This window comes from Sceloporus occidentalis, unplaced genomic scaffold (genome assembly GCF_023333645.1).
Source record: "Sceloporus occidentalis isolate IW3139 unplaced genomic scaffold, rSceOcc1.0.p SCAF_10, whole genome shotgun sequence".
Classification (NCBI taxonomy): Eukaryota; Metazoa; Chordata; class Lepidosauria; order Squamata; family Phrynosomatidae; genus Sceloporus; species Sceloporus occidentalis.
Window position 1 is genome coordinate 30,262,255 of NW_028316990.1, and position 27,096 is coordinate 30,289,350.

A 27,096-nucleotide genomic window follows, 5' to 3' on the forward strand; every position below is an offset into this window, starting at 1 on the left:
GAGCACAGCGAGAAGCTGAGATTTAGCACTCTTTTTTTAAAGGGTATATATATGTTTTTAGAGACTTGAGATCTAAAAGTGTTCAAGTTTGAAAATTAGGAGGAGAACGGAAGCACAGGTCTATTGTATTTTTCGGCTCCAGCAATTTAATGAAGCAAAGCAAAAAAAATGACACCTCCATCTCTTCTTTTCAAAGGCTAATTCAAATATTGTACATCTTAGCATATCCATTTTAGAACAGGAGTACAAGAAAAGTGCAGCCTCTGGTTCACTGAGAAGCATGTTCTACATAACTAAGTACCTGGGGCACAAGTGTTTGGCTCATTCCTTGATACAACTTCACTCTGTATTCTCAAAGAGGAGGGAGGTTGTAGGTGTGAGAGAGAGAGCATGTTCCTTCCAAAGCAATCTTCCTTAAATTAACCGAACAGCCAGATTAATAATGGCAACTTACTAATTCTGTCTGGCCTTTCTGGACTCACAATGGTGAAACCTCTGAGAGTCCATCATCCTCATGAGCTGTGTCCTGGAAAGTCTGCAACACTCTTTCTTTCCTTCTCAAAATGAAGTGACTGTATATTCATGGGATGTGTTGTGAAAGTCAGGGCTGCACATATCTTCCCCCACTTTGAGGGGTGCAAGGGTGGATGCATCAAACAAGGTGGCTTGGTTTTTCTAAGGACTACTCAGGTGTAGATATGTATTTGTGTAGATAGGAACTTTTACACAAAGCTTAGGAATCACTGCCTCATGCCAATAGTTATCAGAGAAACAAAGGAAATACCACTTGTCCCATCATAATATATTCATAATACAGTAAAGAAAATTCCCACAAACAGCCAACACAACATTTGCAGAATTTTGCACTCCTTTCACAACTAGACAATATTCTCAAGGGAAAACCTTTACCTTTATACCATGAAGCCTCCACAGTCCAAAAAAGACAGACAGACAGACAGAAACAACACAGTGTCGGCACAGAACTTGTACATTTCAAAGGAACCAAACATGGCAACTTAGCGGTTCCACCATTACTACAAAAAAGACATAGGCTATAAGTGTGATAAACTAATGATTTCAAGCTTCAGAGTGGAACAGCCAAGGAACACTATGTATGTTGCTCTTGGAATAAAGGCAATCCATGGAATAGAGGCGGCCTTCTCCTTGTTATTGGACTGCATTACTTATCAGCCCTCGAAATACAGCCAATGGTGAGGAATGATGGAAGTTGTAGTCCGGCTGTATCTGGAAGGTTGTACATTCCCCCAACTGTAAGTACAGGGTACAAACATGAGGAACAATATGATCTTCTATTGTAAACTTGCTACATGAGAGAACTGTCTAAAAAACCCATTCCTTAACACAAATGCCTCTAATTTTAGGCCAGGTTTTGGATGAGTAGCTTCAGCTAAGCATCACAGTGTGCCAACAGCAGGGGCCTAAGATTGTGCTGCATCCATGCAAATGATGTAGCCGTAAGTATGCAAATGAGCCATTGCCCTCTGGCTCATGATCAGTTTCCAGTGCGGTCTCCGAGCTAAAAAGCGATGGCTTCCCAACAATTTAACGGCACACGCGCTATCCAAACGTTAACACAAAACGGAAGGCATATTCCGCCTTATCAAGCTTCACCTGGGAATCTCAGCACAACACTGGTCTAATGAATACTTGGGGGAAACAATACTTAAGAATACATTTTCCACACTTGCAGATTAACCCATAGGCTGGTTTGTATGATAAGAGATTCGCTGGAAATGCCAGATCTGCCTGCAGCCTCAGATGGCCTCTAGAGCAATAAGAATTGCTTCCTATCAGACAGAGCTCTTTGGAAATGGCACTCAAAAGCCAGGTTACAAAAGCAGGCAAAAGCAACATCCTCTGTTCAGATTTTGATATTCACCTATTTAAAATGAAACATGAATTGTTAATATACCTTGATCAAGTGAAGATCAGGCAGTATCCACATCATCATCCCACCTGGCTTGAAATGCAAATTGAAATCATCCTTATGCATCACAAATTACAAAACTACCTTCTATATTCAGTCTAGCAAAGCTCAACATCCACTCAAACAAATAGGTTTGGAGAACTCATAAGGGTAATAGCAGATATTGCAGTTGATTGTCATGGGGATGATCTTATCTAAACTTTGAAGTTGTTTTTAATGTTGTTTTATTTAATTGTCTGGAATTCTATTATGTTCAATGTATAAAATTTGGATGTTAAAATGTTGGATGTTTGAAGATGCCAGCCACAGATGCCAGCGCAACGTCAGGAATAAACTCTTCTAGAACACGGCCACGTAGCCCGAAAAACTCACAACATACTAATGATCAAAGTTCTTTATCAACCCCAAACTAGATACGTGGAATAGCTGCCGCATAACCCCACGTATAAGTCTAGCAAGCTTAGTTAAAAATTGGCTCAAAAAAATCTGGGTTGACTTATCTACGGACCAATGTAAGTACTATATTTTAACTCTTATAAAAAAAGAAGGAATCGCTCCCTTCTCTGAGAAGAGTGGCAAAAGGCGAGAGCTTAGTCCATCCTAAAAGGAGAACCTAAAAGAACCACCAACCCTCTCTATGCTCTCTACTTTGGGGCTGTTTCTGTCCTTTTTGAATGCCTGGACAGGAAAATGGTGGTGGTGGCAACCCTTTGATGCTTCCCCTCAAAAGAGTGCTGAGAGGAATTGGGCTTTGAAGGATTTAAATAAGACATTTGTGTATGTTTTTCAGTTTATGTGGGTTAAAAAGGCAAAATTATAACATTAAAGTTAAAAGCTATAATCACTGCTAATGCAGTCACCATTTGCTTTGCTTCGCCTTTTCATGCTTTTGAAACTGGTGCATATTCTTAGTCCTGCTTGTGCCAGGCTGCCTCCCCCTGATATCACACAGCCACCATTTATGATAGCTGCCTCCTCATCCATCATACCTTTAGGTGATGCCTGCTGGAATTTTATAAGTTCTCTGTCATTGTTTTTCTTTGCTTCATCCTTTACATCCTTTGTTACAGACCCCAAAATTATACTTTCAACCTATTCATGGGTCACATCAAAATCCATAATTTTGGCCCCACAATCTCTCCTTGACTTATATATGAGACTGACTTATAGTTGAGTATATACGATAATTGAATCAAAAGTGGTTATGTGCACATGAAACTCATCTTCTAGAATCTTGCCACATACATCTTGTTATTTGATGCTCTGTGAACTAGTGTATATACTTCATGACTTTCCCATTGCAGTCTTTGCTATTCAAAGGATTATTATCTCTGGAGAACTTGTGCCTTCATCTCTATTGTACTCCATCCTTTCCATCACAGCAAGTTTTTTAAAAGACCAGACAAAACCAAAATGTGGAAAAGCACCTTCAACAGAGAACTAGGAAAGGTTACACGAAACTCCTAGAGGTTATGAGAAATTTCCGTTAGCATTCCCAACATCTCATTTACATTATTTTTTAATATATATATTTTAAAAATACTCATCTTGCCACCATTGAAACACTGATATACAATTCAAAGCCAAGCTGAAAAAGATCCATGGGATTAAACTATGGGATTAGTTTGCCTGAACAACTCCCCGAAGGCTGTATGCCCAAAATGATGCAAGCCACAAATTCCTTGGAGCTTGAAGCAACAGGCAAAAAGAAAAGCATCCGGCATACACACAAGCACACATCAGAGAGCAAATGCTCTCCAAGGCAAAGCAGCTCAGGGACAGGAGCAAGCTGCTCTTTTTAAATAGGCATCAGCCTCCACACAGACTAAAGGAAGACACACTCATTCAGAAAGCCAAAAAGCTATAAAAAGCAAGCATTCATGAAAGGCTCCAATATTCTCGGCACACAACATGGTAGCTTTCAGAAGCCAAGACTACCCACCCCCATCCTAGGCAGCAGGTTGATAAATGCTGCGACGTACCTCTCAACCTGCTAAAATAGGCTAAATACAGGACAACAGCCCCTTAATCGAAAAGGCAAATCTTAATTGCAGGGAAGAAGCAATGGGATGAACAAGCATCGACGCCAGCCAGCTGTTTTCGATTGGTAGCTGCACAAAAGATAAAAAATCTAGATAAAAGGCAGGAAATTGCTCTCGTGGCTTATTTTTAGTAGGAAATTACCCACCATTCTGCCTTGTCGAGGACATTTTCCATAAAAAGAACACCCTGAGTGGGGCATGGAATAGAATCATAGATTTGGAAGGGGCCTCGTGGGCCATTGAGAACCTGCTCAAAGTAGGATCTTTACATAAAGCTTTTCTGACCACCACTCCCAGAATCCACATCCAGAACTGCTGGGTGATTCTGGGAGTTAGACAGATGCAAGGAGTACTCTGTCTGTCATGCAATAGCAGAACGTTAGGACCTGGAAGTATAGAAGTATAATGTCTAGATCAAGGGAAGTCATAGTGCCACTATATTCTGCTCTGGTCAGGCCCCACCTGGAATATTTTGTCCAGTTCTGGGCGCCACAATTCAAAAAGGACATTGAGAAACTGGAGCATGTCCAAAGGAGGGCGACTAAAATGGTGAAAGGTCTGGAAACCATGCCCTATGAGGAACGCCTTAGGGAGCTGGGTATGTTTAGCCTGGAGAAAAGAAGGTTAAGAGGTGATATGATAGCCCTGTTTAAATATTTGAAGGGATGTCATATTGAGGAGGGAGCAAGCTTGTTTTCTGCTGCTCCAGAGAATAGGACCCGGAGCAATGGATGCAAGCTGCAGGAAAAGAGATTCCACCTCAACATTAGGAGGAACTTCCTGACAGTAAGGACTGTTCGACAGTGGAACACACTTCCTAGGAGTGTATTGGAGTCTCCCTCCTTGGAGGTCTTCAAACGGAGGCTGGATGGCCATCTGTCGGGGATGCTTTGATTTGGATTTCCTGCATGGCAGGGGGTTGGACTGGATGGCCCTTGCGGTCTCTTCCAACTCTATGATCCTATGGAAGATTGACTGGTTAATTTCCCCTTCAGGAGCAACTCACATTACAGCTTATGACTGCTTTTCTATTGGACCGCATTCCATACTGTACAACTTGCAGTCTTGTGTCCCTGAAAATAAACTGAGTTGAGAATACAACATTATTAACTCAATTGTCCTATTTCTCCATGTTTATGGGATAAGATTTTTTTTTTGCTTTTGTTTTCTATATTTCATTACATTGGTGTGTGTGTGTGTGTGTGTGTGTGTGTGTATCCCCCGCTAATGAAAGGACAACTAGGAGTGAGCCAGTCTAGTCTTTCAAAAAATTAAACACTATGGATAACAGTCAATTAATAACAATGGGTTTTTTTCTTGTCAGTATTAATATGGAACCCTCCATCCGCATGAGCGAACTTCTTTGCCTTTTGCTGCGGCCACAGGCTGAGAATTTATTAAATGAATTGTTCACCTGACCAATCTATAATATATTTTATGAACTGTAAAAAGTACTTAATTATGGCCTGGGGAATAGGGATACTGAAACTCAACGAAACCAGCATTTATACCAGGCCTGACTAATTCAAAGTCTTGAGGCTATTGTACTTTGGACACATCATGAGACTACATAACCTGCTGGGATAGACAATGATTTTTGGTGAAGTGGAAGGCAATAGGAAAAAGAAAAAGACCACTTTACAGGTGGATTCAAGGAAGCTATGGCAGGAAGTTTGCAGAAGCCTGTCGGAATAAAAACAGCAGGGATGTTGATGACTGGGGTTCATGAAGGGCTTTCATTCATACAGTCACCGTACGTCCAAGTGGACTTGACAGCAAATAACAACAACGTTGGTTGCTAGTCTCTGAACCATCATCACATGTGAAATTATCCTCTGCATCTAGGCAAGGTTCTAAGGTCTCAGCACTCACAACCCACAGCAGGTGTATGCATGTGTGCGTGCGTGCGTGTGTAATCCTCACAGCTGAAAGTGTTATGAGTTCCTGGAGTTCTTGATAATCTTTCACTGATGATACCATAATCACTTTTATAGTAGCTGGTTTGGAGGAGATCACACATTAAGAAATGGGTTCTAACAAGCAAACATACAGTGAAATGTGTAGAGAGTCTGTAAACCCTGTCTGAAGGGGGACAGGGAAATCACACAAGCATTAGATGTTCATGCCTGACTAAGCATCCAATGTTAACATAGCATGCATATGAAGCTATCATACTAGATACAGTAACTTCAAAGGCATACAATTATTTGAGTTTTTTAAGAGCAAATATGGCTAAGATAAAGTCAGTGGAGATTTTGGTGCGGTCTTCCTTGGATTGTGGTTACGTCCCACTAGTCCTCAAGGTACACCAGTCCAAGATTTCAAACAAAACTGAGAAGTACAAGACCACGTTTCTTCCACTGCTTTCTTACCTTCGTGCCCGGTGATTCACGTGCTGATGCTGCCGTGTTATAAGGGCACTTTCCCAAACAGGACCACTGTGGCTACTCCTATACCAACTTGCAGCCAGGTGCCCTGGATAGGTTGGGCCAGTGAAACCATGGTCCGACTCCGTCTCGGCTGCCAGCGAGGAAGCTGAGCTGCCCATTGCTCTCCCTAACCCTGGCTGGGCCAAGATTTATCCTAGGTTAGGTCCAAGCCAGTGGCATGAGCTGTCGGCCCGAAAGGGTGAGGAGTTGCAGCATGGATTGGTGTAAAAGTTCCCAACACTGGAGGAAAAGGAGGCTGGTGCTGATTGAAACAAAACAAAATAAAAGCACAAAACAAGAGGAAAGGGAGAGGAGAGAGAAAAGAAAGAAAGAAATAAGGTATGATGCTTCAGAACCAATGAAATGACATTTCTAAGAGTTTGCTAAAACAGAGATGCTACACTTCATGCAGAGCAAACCAACTTATTCCTATTTGAATGTGTGGAATGAGGCTTGGGAAATGGAAGATGCTCTTACTGGCTATGCAATATGAAACAGCTGACCCCAAGCTCTGGCCATTAAACTTAACCAGTCCTTTTTCTATTTAGCAGCTCTCCTTGTGAAGCTCATCAGTTCAATGGTTTTCAAGCTATATTTTGGGAACCATGGAATACTTCAGAAGCCTATTCAGGGGCAACTCACATCAGTAATAGCAGCAAGCCTGCCAAATGCTTTTCTGCTGCCCCTGAAATATACAGTAGCTGGAAAGCACTGGATAAGCTTGCCTGATTCCCAATAGGTCTGTCCATACATTGTGCAAAGTGACCAAACTTCTTAAAGCACACCCCAGAACCCTCTGCAAAATGGAGAAGCTTCCACAGCAAGTAAGAACAGGGAAGAATCTCCCTATTGGGAGAAGAGGATCAGAAGTGAGAAAATGTGCCCCTCCAGATGTTTTTGGACGGCAGCTCTCTTAATTCTATACTATTGGCTATGCTGGCTAGGGCTCATGGGCACTGCATGCAGAACGCAACTATCCAGCCTTATTAAATTTACAGCGCTTTATAAATAAAGGTTAATAATAATAATAATAATAATATAATGTACTTATTTATAACATCAAGCAGTTTCTATTAAATTCAGTGTTAACACTTCCTACAGCTACTTGGAAATCTGGGCATACCCATACTGTCTGTGTGTTGTGTGCCTTCAAGTCATTTCCAATTTAGGGCAACCCTACCATGCAGTTTTCTTGGCAAGATACTTCAGAGGTTTGCCACTGGCTTCCCTTCAGGCTGAGAGCATGCAATGTGCCCAAGGTTATCCAGTGGGTTTCATGGCCAAGCTGGGACTCGAACCTTGGCCTCCAGAGTCCTAGTCCAACACTCAAATCACTACACCAGGCTGGCTCTCATACTACAATATCAATGCTACATTTATGTTTAAAGCGCACTGGGAAGCTAATGACTACTACTCCTCGACTTAGTTTGAAAACTAGATATTTGTCACCACACATAGAGCTGGGAATCTGAACCATCATTCTGCCATTTACAAAACTGCAGGGCATGTAATCTTGCGGGGAGGTAATAAGCTGTTGGCAGAGGCAACTCATCTTTCACTCATGATGCATATACCTCCTGAAATTGCTTTTCTACCACCCAATGTGTTTGCACTGTATCAAGGGAGGGCAAAGCAGAGCAAAGGGGCTCTCTTCTCTCAGACCCACAGCTTTTCCCTTGGACATCCCTCTCAGACCCTCTCAGACCCACAGCTTTTCCCTTGGACATCCCTCTCTTTCACTACCCGATGCTCCAACCACACTTTGCAACAAACTCCTCTACCCATGTATGCTACCATCTGTCTACTCTGGCCACGCGGAGAGCATATTAAGTAGTACTCTGTGGCTCCCAATTGCCTAGATTATAATGGCAATATTGAGGATTAGACAGGTATGTAAGAATAGGCATGTGTCTTCTTTTTAAGCAGAAGAAAAAGCCTCTACTATCTGGATTGGCGTTGGAGAGGAAAAGATCAAGTGAACAATTAGCAAAGTAAAACTAAAGACATGGGGAGTCAGATTACTACCTCTTGAGCTTATTTAACTTCCCGCCAGGATTTAGAAACAAGATAAGAGCCGAACTGAACTGTAGAAAGAAATGAACTATAGGGAGAAAAAAAGCACTGAAACACCATCAATTTTGTGCAGCACAGGAAATGATAAAAAGAAGAACACATAGGTGTCTGGTCGCTTCTCTATGCAATGAGAGGCTAAAAACTAACCACAGACTTTGATCTGGGGTTTGTTTAATGTGATGTGAGAACACAGCAGCAGCTGGTACTCTGGTTTGTGTCTACCTCAACAAGCCAGAGAATTAATCTGCTGCTTGCTTCCTCTGACATGTTGCTAGGAGTGAGGACACAAGCAAAACCGCCAGCTTTTGCGATGTTTTGTACACTACATTAAACAAACCATGGACCAAAACTCACTACAGTTGGATCTTTGTTTCTGGGGGGATCTGTTCTGGATCCCCCCGGGGACCCAAAAAAGTGCAGGACCTCAAGTCCTGTTGTTCCTAATGGCGGCGATGGTGCCATGCCAGTTAAAGTGGTATCAAACTACTATAACTGTGATGCACATGCTGCATACAGTGTCAGTCCAAGTCATTTTAGTTACAGAAGTGGACCCCTAACCCTTCTGCTGAAACCAATCCTTGGAAAGTCTTGCCGCACCTTTCTGCCTCCACTTGCACAGTGATGTCTGCTTTACCCAGTTGTATGACAGGTCCAGTCCTGTATTTAGATGTGCCAAGAATCAAGATGGTTGTTTCCAGAGCTTGGAAATAATTTATTGAAAATTAATTTGTTATGCCTAATGCATTAACGTTTTCAACAGCAATTTTAAAATCCATCATTTTAGCAACTCCATGCCAACAATATTACTTTCGAATAGCGATTAATCATTCTTGTTACTTCAGTTCATTACTGCCCCTGTTTAGCAATGTAATTTAATGCTCTAGCAAATTAACAAACTAACTTTACAAAATCTCCTCTCAACAGTTTAATGTTAAATTAATGTTAACAAGCCAATGCTAACGTGAACATTTCCAAGCTCCCAGGCTTTCGTTCTTTCTTTTTGATTTTTTAAAGCAATTAGGAAGCCCAATGTTCACCAAGCCGAACTGCAGCCATTGAGAGGAAGTGGCTCAAAGAAGGTTAAAAGCAGCATCGAGTGTATTGGTGCTCTGCCTTATAAAAACAGTCCCAACCACCGTTCCCTCAACACTCCTGCTGGGACTAGAAAGACAAAGCCAGTCGTCCTTCTTGCTAAATGAAAAAAGAAAGACAAAACAGCTGTCTGTACTGATGTGCTGCCAATTCAGCTAAGCGAGATGCAAGCTGCATGCCAGGCCAGCAACTCTGCAAGTGGAAAATGTGCTGCCGCTAGAAAGGAAGTCAGAATCCATTGCTAAGCATGCAAGGGAAGGGGGGGGGGATATGAAGCCTGCTTTAACATTGCTCAGAAAAGCTTTGCCCAGGAAAAAAAAAAGCTGGGTGCAGGAGGAGAAGCTCTATAAATAGATGCATGATAACCCAAGCTAAGCTGCAAATCTCAACTACTCTTCAGTAATACATGGCTATTTTCCAGGCCATGTGCCCCAGGAAATCTGCTCTGTCTGGACAAAAACAATGTGCATAATATCTCCAGGCCTGAGAATTATTGCATTGACAAGGAGGTTCCTAAATTTGTATTAACAGAGATCTCTGAGTCAGGAAAAGTGTTGGCAGACCCCTAAACAGCTATACAAAAACAAATGGGGAGGGGGTCCAAAATCCATTTTAGGCTAATGACATTATTGGGCCATCTAAAAGTCACAAAAATGCTCATGAGATTTGTTGTTACAAAAATTTGGATAAGGAAGAAAGGAAAAGTATTAGTGACGCTTGCATGTCCAGAGTCTTAAAATGAAATGGGTAGGAGGGATATGGAGAGTGTCAAACAAGGCTTTACCAAGAGATGGGATGGCTGTAGGTTGCATCTTGAGCAACCCATAGGACTGCTATCAGCAAGAAATGTTTAATTTTGTTTTATATATATATATATATATATATATATATATAATTTAGCTGTTTGCTACTATAGATCTCTGAGAAAGAAAAAAAAGAAAGGAAAGGCCACTTCCTTTCACCGACAAGTAATTAAAAGCAGCTGGACATAATCCAGTTTTCTTGATCAATAACTATTAGACCAATAAACTCAATGCTCCTGGAGATCAACTCATCTGACCCTCACAACTATCCAGTGAGGAAGACTAGGCTGAGAGAGATAGAGTTTGGGCCAAATCTATCCATCGAGTTTAATGATTTGAGGAGGGATTTGAACTCGGGTCTTCATTATCCAAGCCCAACCATTTGCCAACAACATCGTGCTGTCTCCTTCTATTTGTGGGATGGGAAAGCAAATGAGGATTTAGTCGGTTATGGCATGTACTCAAGGCCATTTCACACATTACAATGTAGGAAACTCACATCACCGTCAATTCACTTGACCACAAGCCACCGCTAATATAGCCTCCCTGACAAGTGTATTAATGTGACATGCGTTTGTCGGGCATGTGTACACATACGCCTAATTCCTCAGGGAAATTCAAAATGACTGTGGTAGATTATTATTAATACTTTAGTTACTCCGGCCTCTTCATCCTTCTCAAAAAGACATAACTCTACTGCGAGGTTTGTTGCACACACACAGTTTGAAGGCATGAATTGCTGTATTAAAAACAGCGGATGTGCTATTAGACCCAGCTAAATGAGAAGTGATCTTCCATAAAGAACAAAGACATCTTGCTCCATAATCCTCCCCCTCATATGGAGTTCTCTTCAACCACCTAAGCCATGGTTAAAGCTGACACCCCTGTTATACATAGTTAATGTTAATCAGGATTTACTCTAAACCATGATGGGGGGGGGGGGAATTGAAGCTGGTGAAACATCCCATTAAGAGCAACCCATAACAAGCTTGGTGTGATTTTTAAACAGGGTGATGGCAAGGAGCAATGGGGATATATAGTCCGACAATTCAAGACCTTAATGACGGTTAAGTAAAAGCCACGTTGTACCTGCACCAGCCAATATTCTTTGATGTATTTAAAATGAGAATAAATCAACCACACCTTAAGGACAGTACATATAAAGATAAATTAGAGCTGCAAAGATCTTTGCCTGCTAAAGGAGAAATACTTATTGTCTGCCCCCATCTTTTCCAAATTGTGAAGAGCATGTACGTTCCTGAGAAGCAAGCTTAGGACGGTATTCTCTCTCTCAGTGATGTTTTAATCTCAATCCACTCTATGGCAACCGAAGAACAAACAGGCAAAGTAATATAGGCTCTAAATAATTATATGCCTGCCTCGCTGCAGTTCCTACACTGATTTATTGTTTGCACAGGGCTGTGAAGATGAAAAGCACCCAAACAATGTGGAGTATTATTCAAAGTCCTGGGTTTAGTGGTTTGTGAAATTGGTGGGGAACAGAGGGAAGGCCACACAAAGACTTGGGGGTGTCAAAATAAGATCTACATGATATTTAACAAGCAATTTGAATGTTGGAGGACTCTGGAGATCGGGATTCGATTCCCCACTTGGCCATGGAAACCCACTGGGTGACCCTGGACAAGTCGCATACTCTCAGCCCCAGAAAACCCAGGTGCCTTAGGGTCACCATAAGCCCGAAACAACTTGAAGGCACATAACAACAACTGCAGAAGTTGCTTTTAATAAAAACAAACGGCATCGAGGGTGATAGGGAGAGAATTAGCCCTCCCCATAAAGAAATAAATGACTGCTTGAGTTAATCTGATTTGGGAGGCCCAGTACTGCAGACAATAACAACGGGAGGAAAGATGAATGAGGGATTTAACTAATAGAAACAAATAGTTAAGCACCTATTTTGCTTCCTTTTGTAGTTTTAATGCATAATTACTACATTTCGGAGTGTTACAGTTAATTACGCCTGGAAGAGTGTTTCTAGAACAAATAAACTGATCTGTTATGAAGCAATTACTCCCTCCTATTCCCTAAGACATTTCCAACCCACCCTTCCCTCCCTTAACCCCAGGCAGCACTTACAACAGACTAGGAGGAAGGAGGCAGGCAGGTCCCAGGAAAGGGGCTGTTCTTATTTCCCAGCAGAAACATGCTCGATCCCTGCTGAAATTCCCTTCTACAGACCCAGGAGCCAGCAGCTTGGTTGCCACATGCACATCACTAACTGTGAACAAAAGCGGAAAGGAAACAAATGGTAGAGCGGATCTTATTCTTGCCCTTCTCGATGTCAGATCAGATTAAGGGCACCTGTGAGATAAACAGAACACAGAGGCAGCTTATCCCATAGTCTCCGAGACGAGATGTTCCCCAGCGAAGAGAGAGGAGTTGGCCTTTAACAAGGCATGACAAGGAGGCTGGGTCTTTCACTGGACAGAATCAGCCCAAGAAACCAATCAGCTAGCTTTGCCTGATTTATCCAGAGGTAACCAAAGCCTAGAGCCTGCATTTTTAACAGCAAAAACAGCAAGATCAGACACTGAAGCCTCTCTGCTGGGGGAGCGGGTGGAGAGGATCCAGTTTCCGCTCATCCCATCAAATCTGTTACTGTCCAGTGGTGCCCATGTTCCAGCCTGCAAGGGCAAGGCATTACAAGGGCTAAGCTGGAGAGTGTGCGTTTTTCAGTACCAGGGCCAATTCCTGGAACACATGCCTGGGCGCATGTGCTGAGAGGCTTTCCTTCACCCACTGAGCCACCACAGCCTGTTCCCACATTTCCTAATGGGACCAGAGTTCAGTTCAGTTGCAGAAAGTCCCAGGCTCCAACTTTGCCATCTCCAGACAAAACAAAGCTTGGAAAAGTATACAGCGAGATCTTGTAGCACCTCTGAGACTAACAGAAAGACAGAGGTTGGAAGCGTGAGCTTTCGTAGACTTAAGTCTACTTCTTCATATGCATTTGGAGGAATGCATGTGAAAGAAGTAGACTGAGGTCTAGGAAAGCTCACGCTGCCAACTTCATTCTTTCAATTAGTCTCAAAGGTGCTTCAAGATCTCTCTACAGACTGATTCTAAAGACTAACACAGCTATATCTTTGAAAGCATGGGAAAATTACGCTTCTGGACTATAACTTCCCAAATCTGCCAAGTATCCATGCTATTTAAGATGTTTGGGAGTTATAGTCTAACACCCCCCCAACCTTTCCATGACCTGGCATAAAAAACAACAACAGGTGATACGATATGATATGGAAGTCCTATACCAGAGGCCATGGAATACCCCTGCCAGTTAGTAGGGATGGGTAGCCAACATCAGTTGTTCTTAACTTTGGGAGGGAGGTCACTGATCCCTTTGAAATCTAAGGAAAGCTATCAACCTGTTTATATGGATACCCCAGGGTAAGACCCCTACACACACCTTACATGGCCAAACAGCTTGACCTGATCAGGCAGTTTTCTATACTCCAAAGTCACAGGATTTCCAGAGCAGAAGGCTTGGCTTCAAGGCATGGTTGAATTCCAAAACATAGATAATAGAATAGTTGCAGTGATGATATACTTAAATCAGGCTACATGCTTCTCAGTATTCAAAAGCAGCCCACATGCGTAAAGGGCCACTGTAGTCCGTTAGGTTTCAAGATAAGGTGATGCTTTGTATATAAGTTTAGAATACTTATGGTAGACCTTGCTCGGTCACCCTGAGAGACTGCCTCTCAAAGCAACTTAGAAAAGATTTGCACAATACAGTAACACTCAACTACAACACTGGAGGCAGAAAGTATCTCTGGTGTTCCTATGGCACCAGGACAATGACAGCAGGAGCAACTGTAGACGTTCGTGGATCAAACAGATTACTGGGACTCATTTTAGCTCAGTTTCAAAACAGGGCTGGACACTGAAGCAATCTTGGTTCTTCTGCCAACCTATTCCAGGGGAAAGATAAGGGCAGTACTGCTCTCTTCACCTTCTTGTATCTCTCAGCAGCTTTTGAGTCCATTGATCATGGTACCTTACTGGCCTAGCTAGAGTTATAATGGTTCTGCTCTTTTCTATACCACCAATTCCAAAAGTGATCTAGAGAATTTTACTTCAGCCCCGTGGCTATTAAGCTGCTGGGTTCCATATGGTTCCATCTTATACCCCAAATTATTTGCATAGTATCTCCATGAAGCCACTAGTGAGTAGACCTTCAATAACTCATCATATCATTAGAGAGGATCCTGAAGAATGTGGCTCAGCCACTGATAGGTCTGCTCTTCTCCCCAGACTTGGAAGGCAGCTAGCTGCAGCTTTTCTAGCTCACACAGGGACCTCCAGGGTGCTGCCCCACATCTTGCAATGAGGTTGATGCAAACAATGAGACACTCTACCTGTTCAAGAGTATAAGCCCCTCTCAATTTACACTGAGGTTGTGTGCCTTGACATGTGATGTAAATTGAGAGTGATGTAAATTGGAGAAGTTCATTTCATAAGGAATCACTGGAGACTAGAGGGAAGTTTTTCAGCAGAGCTGAAACAGCCATTTTACTCAACCTACCATCAATTTTAAAGAAGTTTAAACCACAAAGCATCAGAGCTCACCTTTTCCGGGCTAGAGAAATGTGCAGATGCTCTCCAGAAGAGGTAACAACTGCTAGAGTAAGATGGCTTGCCAATAGACAATAATTCCTTTTCAGATAACTACATGGAACAGACTCCTCCAATTTACATCATCTGCTGTGCCTTCCCAGAAAGCTTCCCAGGGCTGGAGAAGAAAAACAGGCAGCAGCATATATCCCACTGGTTCTTCTGTAGCAGGTGCAGAGGGTACCACAAGAAGAGAGGCAGCACGTGTTGTATACAATAACCAGCTGTACTAAAAATGAGGGGGGACCCAGTCCTTGCACAAAATACTGATTTCTCCCTTCCTACTTAATGATAAGCTGGCTTTAAGATGTGTGAGCTCAGTCACCACTTTTGGTGTTATGCAAAGGGATCTTGTAGCACCTTTGTGACTGAAAGAAAGAAGAAAGTTGGCAGTAGAAGCGTGCATAGACTTAAGTCTACTTCCTCAGATGCATGCAAACCTAGGTCTATGGAAGCTTATGCTATCAACCTCTTTCCTTCTCTGTCAAAGCTGCCTTTGCATACTGATTCAAACTAACACAGAATTGTCTTTGAATTTTACCACTTTGGGGAGTGTTACTGCTATCCAATTGCTCTCTTCACATCAGGAGAAGAAGGTCTCTCTTGGGCCTGAAACAGCCCGTGATAGGAGAAAAATGTGGTGAAATCGCCACACAGGCTCCCTTGAGTACAATGCCAAAAATCAAACTAGAAACCAAGATGATTAAATGGAAACTGTTGTAATTTAGACATGTTATGAGAAGACATGATGACTCCCTAGAAAAGAGAACAATGCTTGGCAAGGCAGCAGGAAAGGAGGAAAACAGCATTAGAGATGGATAGACTCAACTGAAGAAGCCACATCCCTGAGTTTGCAAGACCTGACCAGGGCTGTTGATGAAAGGGTGACTTGGCGGTCTCTCATTCATGAAACTGAATTGATGGCGGTTAACAACAACAAAGCATTTATTGCCGTCCTTGCTATTACATGATAACAATATGAGATACTACACTGATGTTACGTTACATCAGTATGAGATACCACAGTGAAAGCCATACAGAAAGGCAGAGGGTCATTGTAATAAAATAAAATAAATAAGTAAGTAAAGTAGAAGAAATTCCAGACAGTTGCATGAGAAATGCAAAGAAGGTGAACTGGAGATCTCTGCATGAAAAGTTCCAGATACCCTGCCAATTGCTAGTATCACCTAAGAAGTCTCTGAGGACCTGAACACTATAATCTCAAACCTAGGAGGGAAAATCCTTTTGACTGCTACCTCTGCATGAATACGACTCACACTTCACAAACACTCAGGTGGAGTGGAAATCATCTTCAACAAACACAAAAGGAATTGCAAAAGAGAGGTATTTCATATTCACAACCTGATCGACACCAAGGTCAGTTAACAGTTAACACTTTGCTAGAAGACGTAAGAAAATTGCAGCAGTGTGGGAGGATAAAGGCACTTGAAACTCAGAAGCAAATCTTTCCCCCACTTTTTTCTTTGCTTCTCCATATTTGTTGAATGATTCTTGCATGGACTACATGGCCCTTGGGTACCTTTCCAACCCTAATTTCTATGATCCCCACAACCACAGACAGAGGATATATTCCACTCTCAGCATATATATCCACTCCCTGTACCATGTCCAAATAGGGCTGGATTTGTGGACATTGACTAAAAACACTTGCAAAGGTCTCACCAAGTGCCACTGAAGTATCAACTACAAAAGAGCATAGAAAAGACAGTACCTTATAGGACCTTATATAGGACAATAGACTGGCAATTAAAAACCAACTAGAAAAGATTTTTAAAGTATTAATTTTGGACAAAAATGTCAAGACTGATGGGACTGACAAACCATCTGGAAAACAGTGGTTTGGACTACAACTCACAGAATGCCTCTTCCCCCACCAGAATTGCCAGTAGCTAAGGAAAAGTCCTTTTTTCAGGCTTAGGTCCTGCCTTATTTAGTATTAGAAATGGCCTCATTACAGGATGAAAAATGGAGAAGTTGGGATGGGAAGATATTCCTGGCATGCACTTAAAGCATTTTGAATATCACAGCATTCCAGGCATGTGCACACCAGCCAACTCAACGTATAGAGTGTGAGTAGGGCTAAATACACACTAGAAGAACTCCATGCTTATCATGACTATGATGTTCGAAAGAGTTCCAACAAAACTGAAGGCAGAGATTCCCTAAAATGAACATCTTAAGCATGAATGAAATCCCAGCCCTTTCCTCCTACGTATGAATAACTTGCAGTAACAGAGAGAATAAAATCCAAATTAGGATCCGTAGAAAAGCAGTAGATAGAATTGTGTGTATTATGTTTTTCAAAGCAACATCTAATGTACATACAAGCAGGAAGTTCATTTTAGACAAACATCAACAGCTAAACAAACTAGCCATGATTACACAGGATTGAGTGTATAATTTCAAAAGCAAATACTGTAGAAGCTCATATTAAAATAAACAAGTAACAAAAAGTGATGCAACTAAACGTTTCGCATCTTTTAGTGCATTAGCAAAGCATTTATTCTTTTTAGTATGGCATTAATAAAAGTGGGCTGGGAGAGGCTAGCAGTCTTTGGTTCAATGGGAAGTCGAAGGCTTTCACGGCCGGCACCCATAGTTTTCTGTGGGCTTTTTGGGCTGTGTGGCCGCGTCCTGGAGGAATTTATTCCTGACGTTTTGCCTGCAACTGTGGCTGGCATCTTCAGAGGTTGGTGGCATGGAAGTGTGTGGGGTGCATATACCTGCAGGACCCTTATTTGGGAGGAAGTGGTTTTTACATGTTAATGGTGGAGTTAGTTTGTGTGCTGTACTGTGTTGAATGCTGCAGCCTGTCTTGCGTGGAGGATACGCGGCGAGGATTTGTGTCTATTTAATTGGTAACCCATTGCCTTGCAGGGAAACCCCTTCAGCCTGGATGGTGTTCATTTGATTGTCTTGACTCTTTGGCTCATTACAAATACAGCAACCATTTCAGCAGCTTCCCCACATCACCCCACCCTGGAAAAGGAACAAAAACCAGCGATAGGCAAACTATATAACAGCATTCTCCAAACCAACACTGACCAGATGTGTTGGGCTACAACTCCAATTTTCTACCAGCTGTAAGAAGGATGTCAAAGTTGCAGACCAAAGCATCTGCAAGTTGAGCAAGATCCTATACAACTTCTGAAAACCCTTAGCAAGCAAACAACAACAACAACAACAACACATCTTTGTGAGTTTTTTGGTACTGCCCTATGACATATTTTTATCATTTCACTTGGTCTAGGACAGGGGTAGGCAACCTTTTTGAGCCGGGGGCCGGGTTGCTGTCCCTCAGACAACTGGGGGGCCGAACTCAAAATGGCGCCTGGAACAGCGCGGAAGCTGCAGCGGGGGCAGCAATCGGCGGCAGGACCGGGCTGGGGCCGGTCCCAAGGCCTCGCCGGGCCGGATCCAGCCCGCGGGCTGTAGGTTGCCGACCCCTGGTCTAGGAAATGACCACAAGTCAATGTTATAGCCATAAGTATTTCTTAAAACTGTCAAAATCCGATACAGCGTATGACTGAATGCTTTAAGCTATTCAGTGAAGGCATGCTATTAAACGAACACCGCAATGTGACAGGAATTATGCTAGAAGTCTTGTTAAGATATGCGCTTTTACAGAACGCTGCAACTTTTCTCTGCATACTTAACAGACCTTTTCTCTCTCCCTGTATATTTTACTGCAGTTTACAAGATCATCCTTTAATTATTTTGAAGTGTAGAAATGTTGGATGAGTTCAGTGGAGGGTAGCAACAATGAATAAGTTTGACTATGGTTTGGAGAGAAATTCAAGCTGCAGTCCGAGACCAAGGCAACAAAACCTAAATGAGAAACCATTAATTTGATGTGAATTTGCAAACCACAGTTTGTGTTATTTATGAATTTGTGTGATATCTGAATTGACAAAGTGAAGTTATGGTGTCTGCTTCACCCCCGAGCCCTGTGCAGTTTTCTGTTAGTAGTATGGTATTGTCCGCATATCAGATTGTTGATATTCCTTCCTCCGATCTTCACGCTTCCTTCCTCTAAGTCTAAACCTTCTTTGGGTATGTCTTTCTGCATACAAGCTGAACACAACTGTGCCTGACCTCCTTGCCTGCTATCGCTATATAAATAAACTCCCAGAATGTCTACACAGAGCCAAGATTGCTATTAAAATATGGGCTAAGGTCTCATGATGTGTGACAAACTGCGTGTGTATTTTTGCAAAGGTGTCAAACAAGAAATGTTTTATGAAGTGCAACACTTTATTGTCAGTCCCAATATAAAAATATTCAATAGTACTGCAGAGTACACTACTTCATACTAAGTACTTAATGCCCTTTGACTCTGTTCAAAACACAGCTTCAGTTATGGAATGGCTTTCACTGAACACGTGCATCTTTGAGAGTCATTTCAGGATATTTCAATTTGAGCTGCTTTGATCTGGTAATAGTAAGAAAGTATTGGCTTGCTTTTGTTCACTTATTAATACCTTACTTAAAACATCAAATTGAAAAAACCTTAAAATGAGGCAAGAATGCATTATTCTTTGATTTCGCTCAGTCTTGGTGCTCCTCCTCTGTAATGACAGCATGGCTCTCCTTGTTTCATATAACTATATGCCGACCAAGTTGGTCGTAGATCTTCCTATACCAGGCTGTGCCAGTCTGTTCAGAGCAGCATTGTTGTTACTCCACATTCACAGCCAAGAGATAAACATTACTAAGAGCCAGGCACCGTCTCCCTTACGATCTGCTACACTGGGTGCCTACAATTCAACATACAAGAATGACTTCCAAAACCTGGTACAAGGAAAAGGGGGGGAAATGCTAATCGTACATCAACTGACAATGCTATGAAGCATCAGAGCTTTTTGTAGGAGGTCTTAAGAAAGTAGCTGAACCAACTGAAGTGACAGGAGATCCTATCTCCCTCCTGCTTACTTAGGTAGAGGAAGGGTAGCCTGCATGTTGCCATTGAACCCCAATTCTGCCACCCTCTGAAACCTATTACCAGTAACCTCAAACTCACAGAACCCTCCAAGTGAGCTTTTTCTGCACATAAACTAACACAAATCATGTGCGGAAAGAGCATCTTGCCTTTCCCAGAACTCAAAAAATCCAACTTCCAACTATATTCTTCCAACTGAAAACCAGCCAAAAATGGTAACTGGAAGTGTGCTGCTGCAAGATGCTGGTGTAACCCAGGGGCAGCCCAGGGACAAAAACTGACCATCACCACCACCACCACCACCACCACCACCACCACCACCACCGTTGCCCACTCCAACCATAAGAATCTGGATTGTCTGCTCACCTGCTTTACTTTTTAACCTTAGGGCTCACAATATGTCCTGTATATGCGCCTTCAAATCACCTATCAACTTATGGCAACCCCATGAATTTCATAAGATTTTCTTAGGCAAGGAATACTTAGAGGAGGTTTTGCCAAATCCAAATTGAAATTCAATTTAGGCGTCGATATTGTAAACCTTTCACTTATTCATCCTAAAGGCTGCAGCTAATGTGGGACTAAATATGTGTGAAGCTAAACTTCAAGTCAAATTCAATAATTTTATCCTTCAAATATCCTGTCTAAACTACATTTGTCCCTCCATATTCACTCGGGTTGGGGCACGAGACCCCCATGAATATGGAAAAACCGCAAATAACAAAAACACTATTCTTTATGCCTCTCTAGGAATCTCTAGGTCCTCCAGGGCAACTCTGTGGTCAACGTTCAACAGATACTGACCATAGAACTGCACTGGAGGAGCTACAAATGTCTAGTAGGAATCTCTAGGTCTTTCAGTGCAACCTTTAGTTAAAGTTGATCCCCTTGTGCCACCCTACATTCATCTCAGGTGCACTACTGATCAGCCGCCTACATACTAAAGAGACTGGCAGCAAAGGGCAAACAGAGGATATGATAATCAACCAGCTAATAGCCAAAGAGATACTGTAAGATACACTAGTGCAGTAGCATAATATGTGGCTTGCTGTAAAGTAGTGCAATGTTGCCCAACATTCTGCTTAAGAAGCTAGCGTTGTTAACATGGAAGAAATACCTTGCGGCGCCCGCCATACAGACAGCCTGAACAAGAGGAAACAGGCATCTCATTCAGAGCATTAGCCATTTTATGGAACAGCAGCATGCCAATGCATTTGTGGAGGAAAACCAGATACACTAGCTGTAAAGTAACAGTGCCTTTTGAAAATTATCTTATTTAGTTTATTATCTATTGTTCCTCATTCTTGGATAAACTATATATATATATACATATAAATCATCTAGCTTCCCTATTACTAATGAGGAAGCTAAGATTCATCTAAAGCACACCACCCATCGTAACTATTATGAATCATTACTCTATCCTTAAAGGCACACGTTCCATTATTACCTCAATAAACCTATCAAGAAGGTGATGAATATTGCCATTTTGTAGATAAAGATGTGAAGCTGATTTGAACTCAGATTTTTAAAAACTAAATCCTAGACAACGAAAGTTTAAAACTACATTAATACCCATTTGTTGCACTTTATGCAAGTAATGGTCATCTTGGTTTTAATTATAAGAAGTCCTGTTTCCGGTTCTAGTGTTTCAATATTGCCATTTTTAAGCTCAAACAATTCACTGTGTCCTAATTTCCAACCCGATGTCCTAGATTTGAGAGGACTAGTGTCTCTGATATGGCCTCAGGCTGGCGGAGAGTTAGCATGAACATCAAAGGAAGGAAACACTTAGAAACTACTATGGAGACAGTACATGGGACAAGCGACATGAAGCTTCTCCCCTTGTCTCCTTCTCTTCTGCCTCAAGCAGACAAAGGCTCAGAAAACTAAGAAAACACTTGACATGGAAGTTGTAAAGATGCTAGTAATTCCCTTTCTACTGCTTCCCCTCTTCCCAGAAACGGCACAAAGAAATCCTAGGTATACACTATAAGGACATGACAGAGATGCTTTATCATTCTACTCCGAATGGAGCAGAGTATAAGAAAGACAAAAGGCAGTAAAACAAGTCTTGCAAGCTCCTGAGCAAGTTAAGTGCAACCGCACAATGCAATTCATTTGCACGCCTTTATTACATGTTTGACATGGCCTTCCTTCAAGGATCTTAAGGTAGACACATTGCTATTTTGTATTCACAACAAACCTAAAGGCAGATAAGGCTGATGGGGAGCCACATGCCCGAGGTCACTTAGCTTCAGTGTCAAAGGTAGATTTGAACTAAGATCTACCTGCCCTTTGGCTGATGCTGCTATGCCATGCTTCCTTCCAGGATAGTTATTTTCTCAGCCACAAAAGGTGGAAAGGTCATTTAAGTTTCTAGGAGAGTAATTATAACTACTAAGAGTTCAAGGCTGCAACAGGGTCTTACGCAAGCAAGTGATCATGTAACAAGTAGCAACACGCAACCCTAAGTTCGTAGTATGTACATTCTCTAAAGAAATCAGTCATACAAAGGAAATAACCTACGGCAGGTTAAAGCCCTACCTTATTAATGCCAACGTTACATGACGGTACTAAGAATGAGCAGCAGTGAAACCAGACAAATGACCAACTGATCCTGTGAAAAACAAGAAAACATCAAAACAGCCAGTAAGTTCCCCAGGAATTTCATAGATATAGTTAGGCGACATGAGTTTCCGACCAGTTATCTTGAAACCAATGCTTCAACTTCTATAATGACATTTAACATATAATCACCATAGGCTGGTTCAGCTTCTCTACATGGCAAAACATTGCCTTATTGGGAACTGGAACCAGACAGTGTCTCTCATACTCCATTAGTTCCCCATTTAGATGTGTGTCTTTATCAGAAAATTCTGGTTTATACAGCAAAGACTTTCATGGGAGCTAAAATGAATAGGCAAAAGGTAGATGGGTGGCCAAAGAAGGGCAAAGCTTGCTTGATTTCAGATAATGGCCCAAAGGCACGACAACTCACTGCAATGGAGGAGAGAGTGCATCCTAAGCAAAATGACATTTGTGAAGTGGAAGGCTTTCATGGCCGGCATCCATAGTTTTTGTGGGTTTTTCGGGCTATGTGGTCATGTTCTAGAAGAGTTTATTCCTGACGTCTCGCCAGCATCTGTGGCTGGCATCTTCAGATAAACTACGGCCTGTTACAGACAGGCCGAAATAAAGCTGCTTCGAGTCACTTTGGAGGTATGGTATTTCAATGATGCATGCGTCCTAAGAGTCCAAAAGCCGCACCAAAGCCACGCTCCAGCCCTAAGGACTGGAGTGCAGCTTTGGTGTAGCTTCCAGACTCTTAGGACTCATGTATCATTGAAATACCATATCTCCAAAGTGACTCGAAGCAGCTTTATTTTGGCCTGTCTGTAACAGGCCTATAAAATGACATTTGCTGTTCTGACTAGCAAAGCCAGCAGAAAAGGATCTTCCCTGAAGGAGTGACATAACATCTCTCCACAATTGAAAGCCACATAAATTTCTACGCTGAAGTTCAAGATTATTCACAACAGTATAAAATCAGAATGGACAACGACCACCATTTGTGTACAACTCAAGCTGTTGGGTTTGCAAAGGGGATTTGTATGGTTAAAAACAGAGAACGGCCAAGTTTGGCTAGGAACAGTAAAAACCATATCAGGCTATATTTACTGAACCTCTCTGCTCTTCTCCTTCGCATCAAGGGATCTCAGGAAATCTTTCTCCCAAGCTTGAAATGAGATGGCAAATAAGAATGAGGAACATCCTATTTCTCCATGCCTCCCTTCCTTTATATGGACAGTTGCTTTAAACACATACAGCTCCAAGCTCTTCACATAGACTGAGTTGGCCCAAGGCTTTTATTTGCTCCCATAGCAACACTTAGGTCATGAAACCCGCACATATAGCAAAACTATAGTCATGTAACAGTGTATTGTGAAAGTCAAGCAGAATGACACAAGTAGACACAGGAGGAAAGAAACAGAAAAAGGAATGACACCATGGAAGGGCTCTGTTCTGTGAAGCTTGTGCGATGTCAACATCTATGGCTTTCTGATGGCCATTTAGAGCATCTAGGGCAAATTCCAATACTAGCCTGACTGTGTATAGGTCATGGATCAAGCTCTGTTCCATTCCAGTTATATTCTGCAAGATTTGGATAGCACTGCTTATAGTACATCTGTGTTTCAGTACTATTACTCTTTCCATACTTTTGAATATACAGAAAGCTTTCCTGTTCCTGCCCTCCGTATCTATAAGTCTGCAAAACTTATAGGGCAAAAACCCCACAACCCTCACTTTTCACCATATACTAGTCTGACAAAAATCTTCCCTTCATGATCCACCAAATAGGAGTTATAAGCCTTCTTGGATTTTTCTCTCTCTCTTCTTTTTCTTTAAATCGCCAAACCTTTAAATGATAATCCTGATTCTGTACATGTTGTAAAACAGATATAAAATATGGCTGAAAAGTTTTCCAACCATCAGTAGCAGACACCAGATTCTGAAGTCATGACATTGGCATAACATGATATCCACTGATAACACCCAGAGCTGGGCCAAATTACTTTTCTTGGACTACAGCTCCCAGAATCTCCCAAGACTAGTCAAAGCCTGGTTATGTCAAAATCTGCCTTATATATCAAGGCTAGCCTGAATGTCAAAGGCAACATGCCAAGGATGAGAAGCCTCCTCCTATAGAAATGTACCACAAACAGATCCCTTGGTCCTTCTTCTGCCACCCTCCCATCAGGCTGGTCTTCTGATTCAGATATTTCCTTGGATCCAAGAAAGAAAAACTATTAGAAATTCAAATGAATAGAAAACTACAATTGCAAGAAAATGAGAACAGGCAGAAGAAGCTTTCACACAAATATACAACTGGTGGCTCACAAATAGGTGCCTTCAGACAGTTATAGTAAGTTTAAGAAGCTCAGTTCTAGAAACTTTCAAAACATGTGTATATGGTAACTAGTCATCTTGGAAAGCACTCCTTCCATATTCTGTAATCTGAATGCCTGATCAGTCACTGTTTTAGTTCTGGGTTTCGTGTTGAAAAATACATTTGTCCTACAATAAAACCTAGTTTTCCAAAAGTCTTGCATAAATATATAGAAGGTCACTAGATGTCTGCAGTTTCTAGAGACATTATATCATTTTAACTTCTATTTTTCTGCTATACCAAACTAAAGCAAAGCACTTAGATGAATACACAGGAGGAAAGAGGTGACAAAAGACTCTTTGGAAGCCAATTTCCAAACATTTTGGTGTACATCTCACCTGTTATTCTGGCATGTGCTGCTGACATCAAATATGATGAGAACTTCATTCTGTACTCCAGCTTGACTGAAAATGTTATCTTAAAAAGCAGTAAGCATTTTCAGTCCACTCACACATAGCAGTGATGGATCAACCCACCCACAAATGTACAATTAACTTGTCTCAAGCTAAGAACAACTATTTTCAGCTTGTCAGAAACAACTATTTCCTTTAAAAACTCTATTGCTTCATCCCCGCTATGAAGCAAACTCTCTTCTGTAACAAACATTCAGGGATAGCCATGCTGGACGGATCTCAATGTTGGCAGAGGTTTCACAAGAGACAGAGACACCCTGGATCCCAAGAGAAGTCACTTTACTGCTGCTAATAGAGTTTAAATGTTATTGTCCTTTATGTTAGTTCCCATTCGGCCAAGAGACCTCTGTCTACATTGCCATGCCTCCAAACCAAATGAACTACAGTGGAGACAGCATATATACAAAATGTAGGCCTGTGATTCCAAAGCCGTCACTTTTTCTTCCACTTTTTGTTTCATGAAGAAGCCAACGGAGCTTTGAAAACTTGCATTACCATATATGCTTTGTGCATTTTGGCTGGCCAACAAAGATATCACTCTTTTGTGGATTGTGATTTACAGTTGGCCCTTCACATCCATGAGGGTTCTGTGCCAGACTCCCCCCATCCCCGTGATGCCCAAAACCACTGGGTCTCAAGTCCCATGGTTTTTAATGGCGGTGTGCCATGCGCGCAGCCACACTACCACAGCAGAATGCACTGCCATTAGGGACAATGAGGTGGGAACAAGGACTGGAGTTTAGCCTGTTTAGTCTGGAGAAGAGAAGGTTAAGAGGTGATATGATAGCCCTATTTAAATATTTGAAGGGATGTCATATTGAGGAGGGAGCAAGCTTGTTTTCTGCTGCTCCAGAGAACAAGACCCAGAACAATGGATGCAAGCTGCAGGAAAAGAGATTCCACCTCAACATTAGGAGGAACTTCCTGACAGTAAGGGCTGTTTGACAGTGGAACACACTCCTTCCTCAGAGTGTAGTGGAGTCTCCTTCCTTGGAGGTCTTTAAACAGAGGCTGGATGGCCATCTGTCAGGTAGGCTTTGATTGAGATTTCCTGCATGGCAGGGGGTTGGACTGGATGGCCCTTGTGGTCTCTTCCAACCCTACAATTCTATGATTCTATGACCATCCACAGATGCTCAAAGCTGCAGATGGCAAGCCCATGGTTAAAGCAGGCAGACTGTATGTCTCTTCTCTTATGACTCACCAAGCCACATCTACTACAGGTCTCAATGCACACTATCTCAAACTCATCTGTTGTTGTTTTTTAATCCATGAAAGTAGCAAGAGACAGACAGACATGGACAAGAACCCTCAAGCAAAATTCCTTTCAGTTCTACTTCTGTCATTTTGGAGATGAGAGTAGACAGAAATAAAAGAACTCCTTGCGTCATCACTGTGGACTCATAGCCTAACAGAGCTGTATGTACAAATCAGCTAGTTAATGTGTCATCTGGCAGAGCGCTTCTCAAGATTTCCCTTCTTGGGAAACCTTATTTTATGAAGGCAAGCATTTTTAAGCAGCAGAGAATAGGAGTAGTGAAGGCTTTATCTGCTGAAGAGATGAGGGCAGGGCCAATGTTGTGATTAGACTATGGACCTCCATGAAAAGAAAATTGTTGTTGTGTGCCTTCAAGTCCTTTCCAACTTATGGTGACCCTAGGCCAAACCTATCATGGATTTTCTTGGCAAAATGTAGTGCCTCCCAGAGGCTTTAGCTCAAATGTTTGGACAGGGAGAAGCTTCCAAA

General features: G+C 42.0%; 1 protein-coding gene across 4 annotated transcripts in view; it reads right to left on the reverse strand.

The window, feature by feature from the left end:
* CAPN15 (calpain 15) overlaps positions 1-27,096 on the reverse strand; it is a 114,307-nt gene that overhangs the window by 74,733 nt on the left and 12,478 nt on the right. The window contains exons 2-4 of one of the 4 annotated variants that reach the window (XM_089539999.1): positions 22,533-22,605; positions 12,485-12,626; positions 6,363-6,681 (exon numbers count right to left, since the gene is read on the reverse strand). The exons of 1 other annotated variant lie outside the window; for it this stretch is intronic. In XM_089539999.1, the coding sequence (XP_089396125.1) occupies positions 6,363-6,538 (176 nt within the window). In that variant the 5' untranslated portion in view covers positions 6,539-6,681; positions 12,485-12,626; positions 22,533-22,605. Of the gene's footprint in view, positions 1-6,362; positions 6,682-12,484; positions 12,920-22,532; positions 22,606-27,096 lie in introns of those variants that run through there. 2 more of the 4 variants (XM_089539998.1, XM_089540000.1) reach the window with 2 other exon arrangements.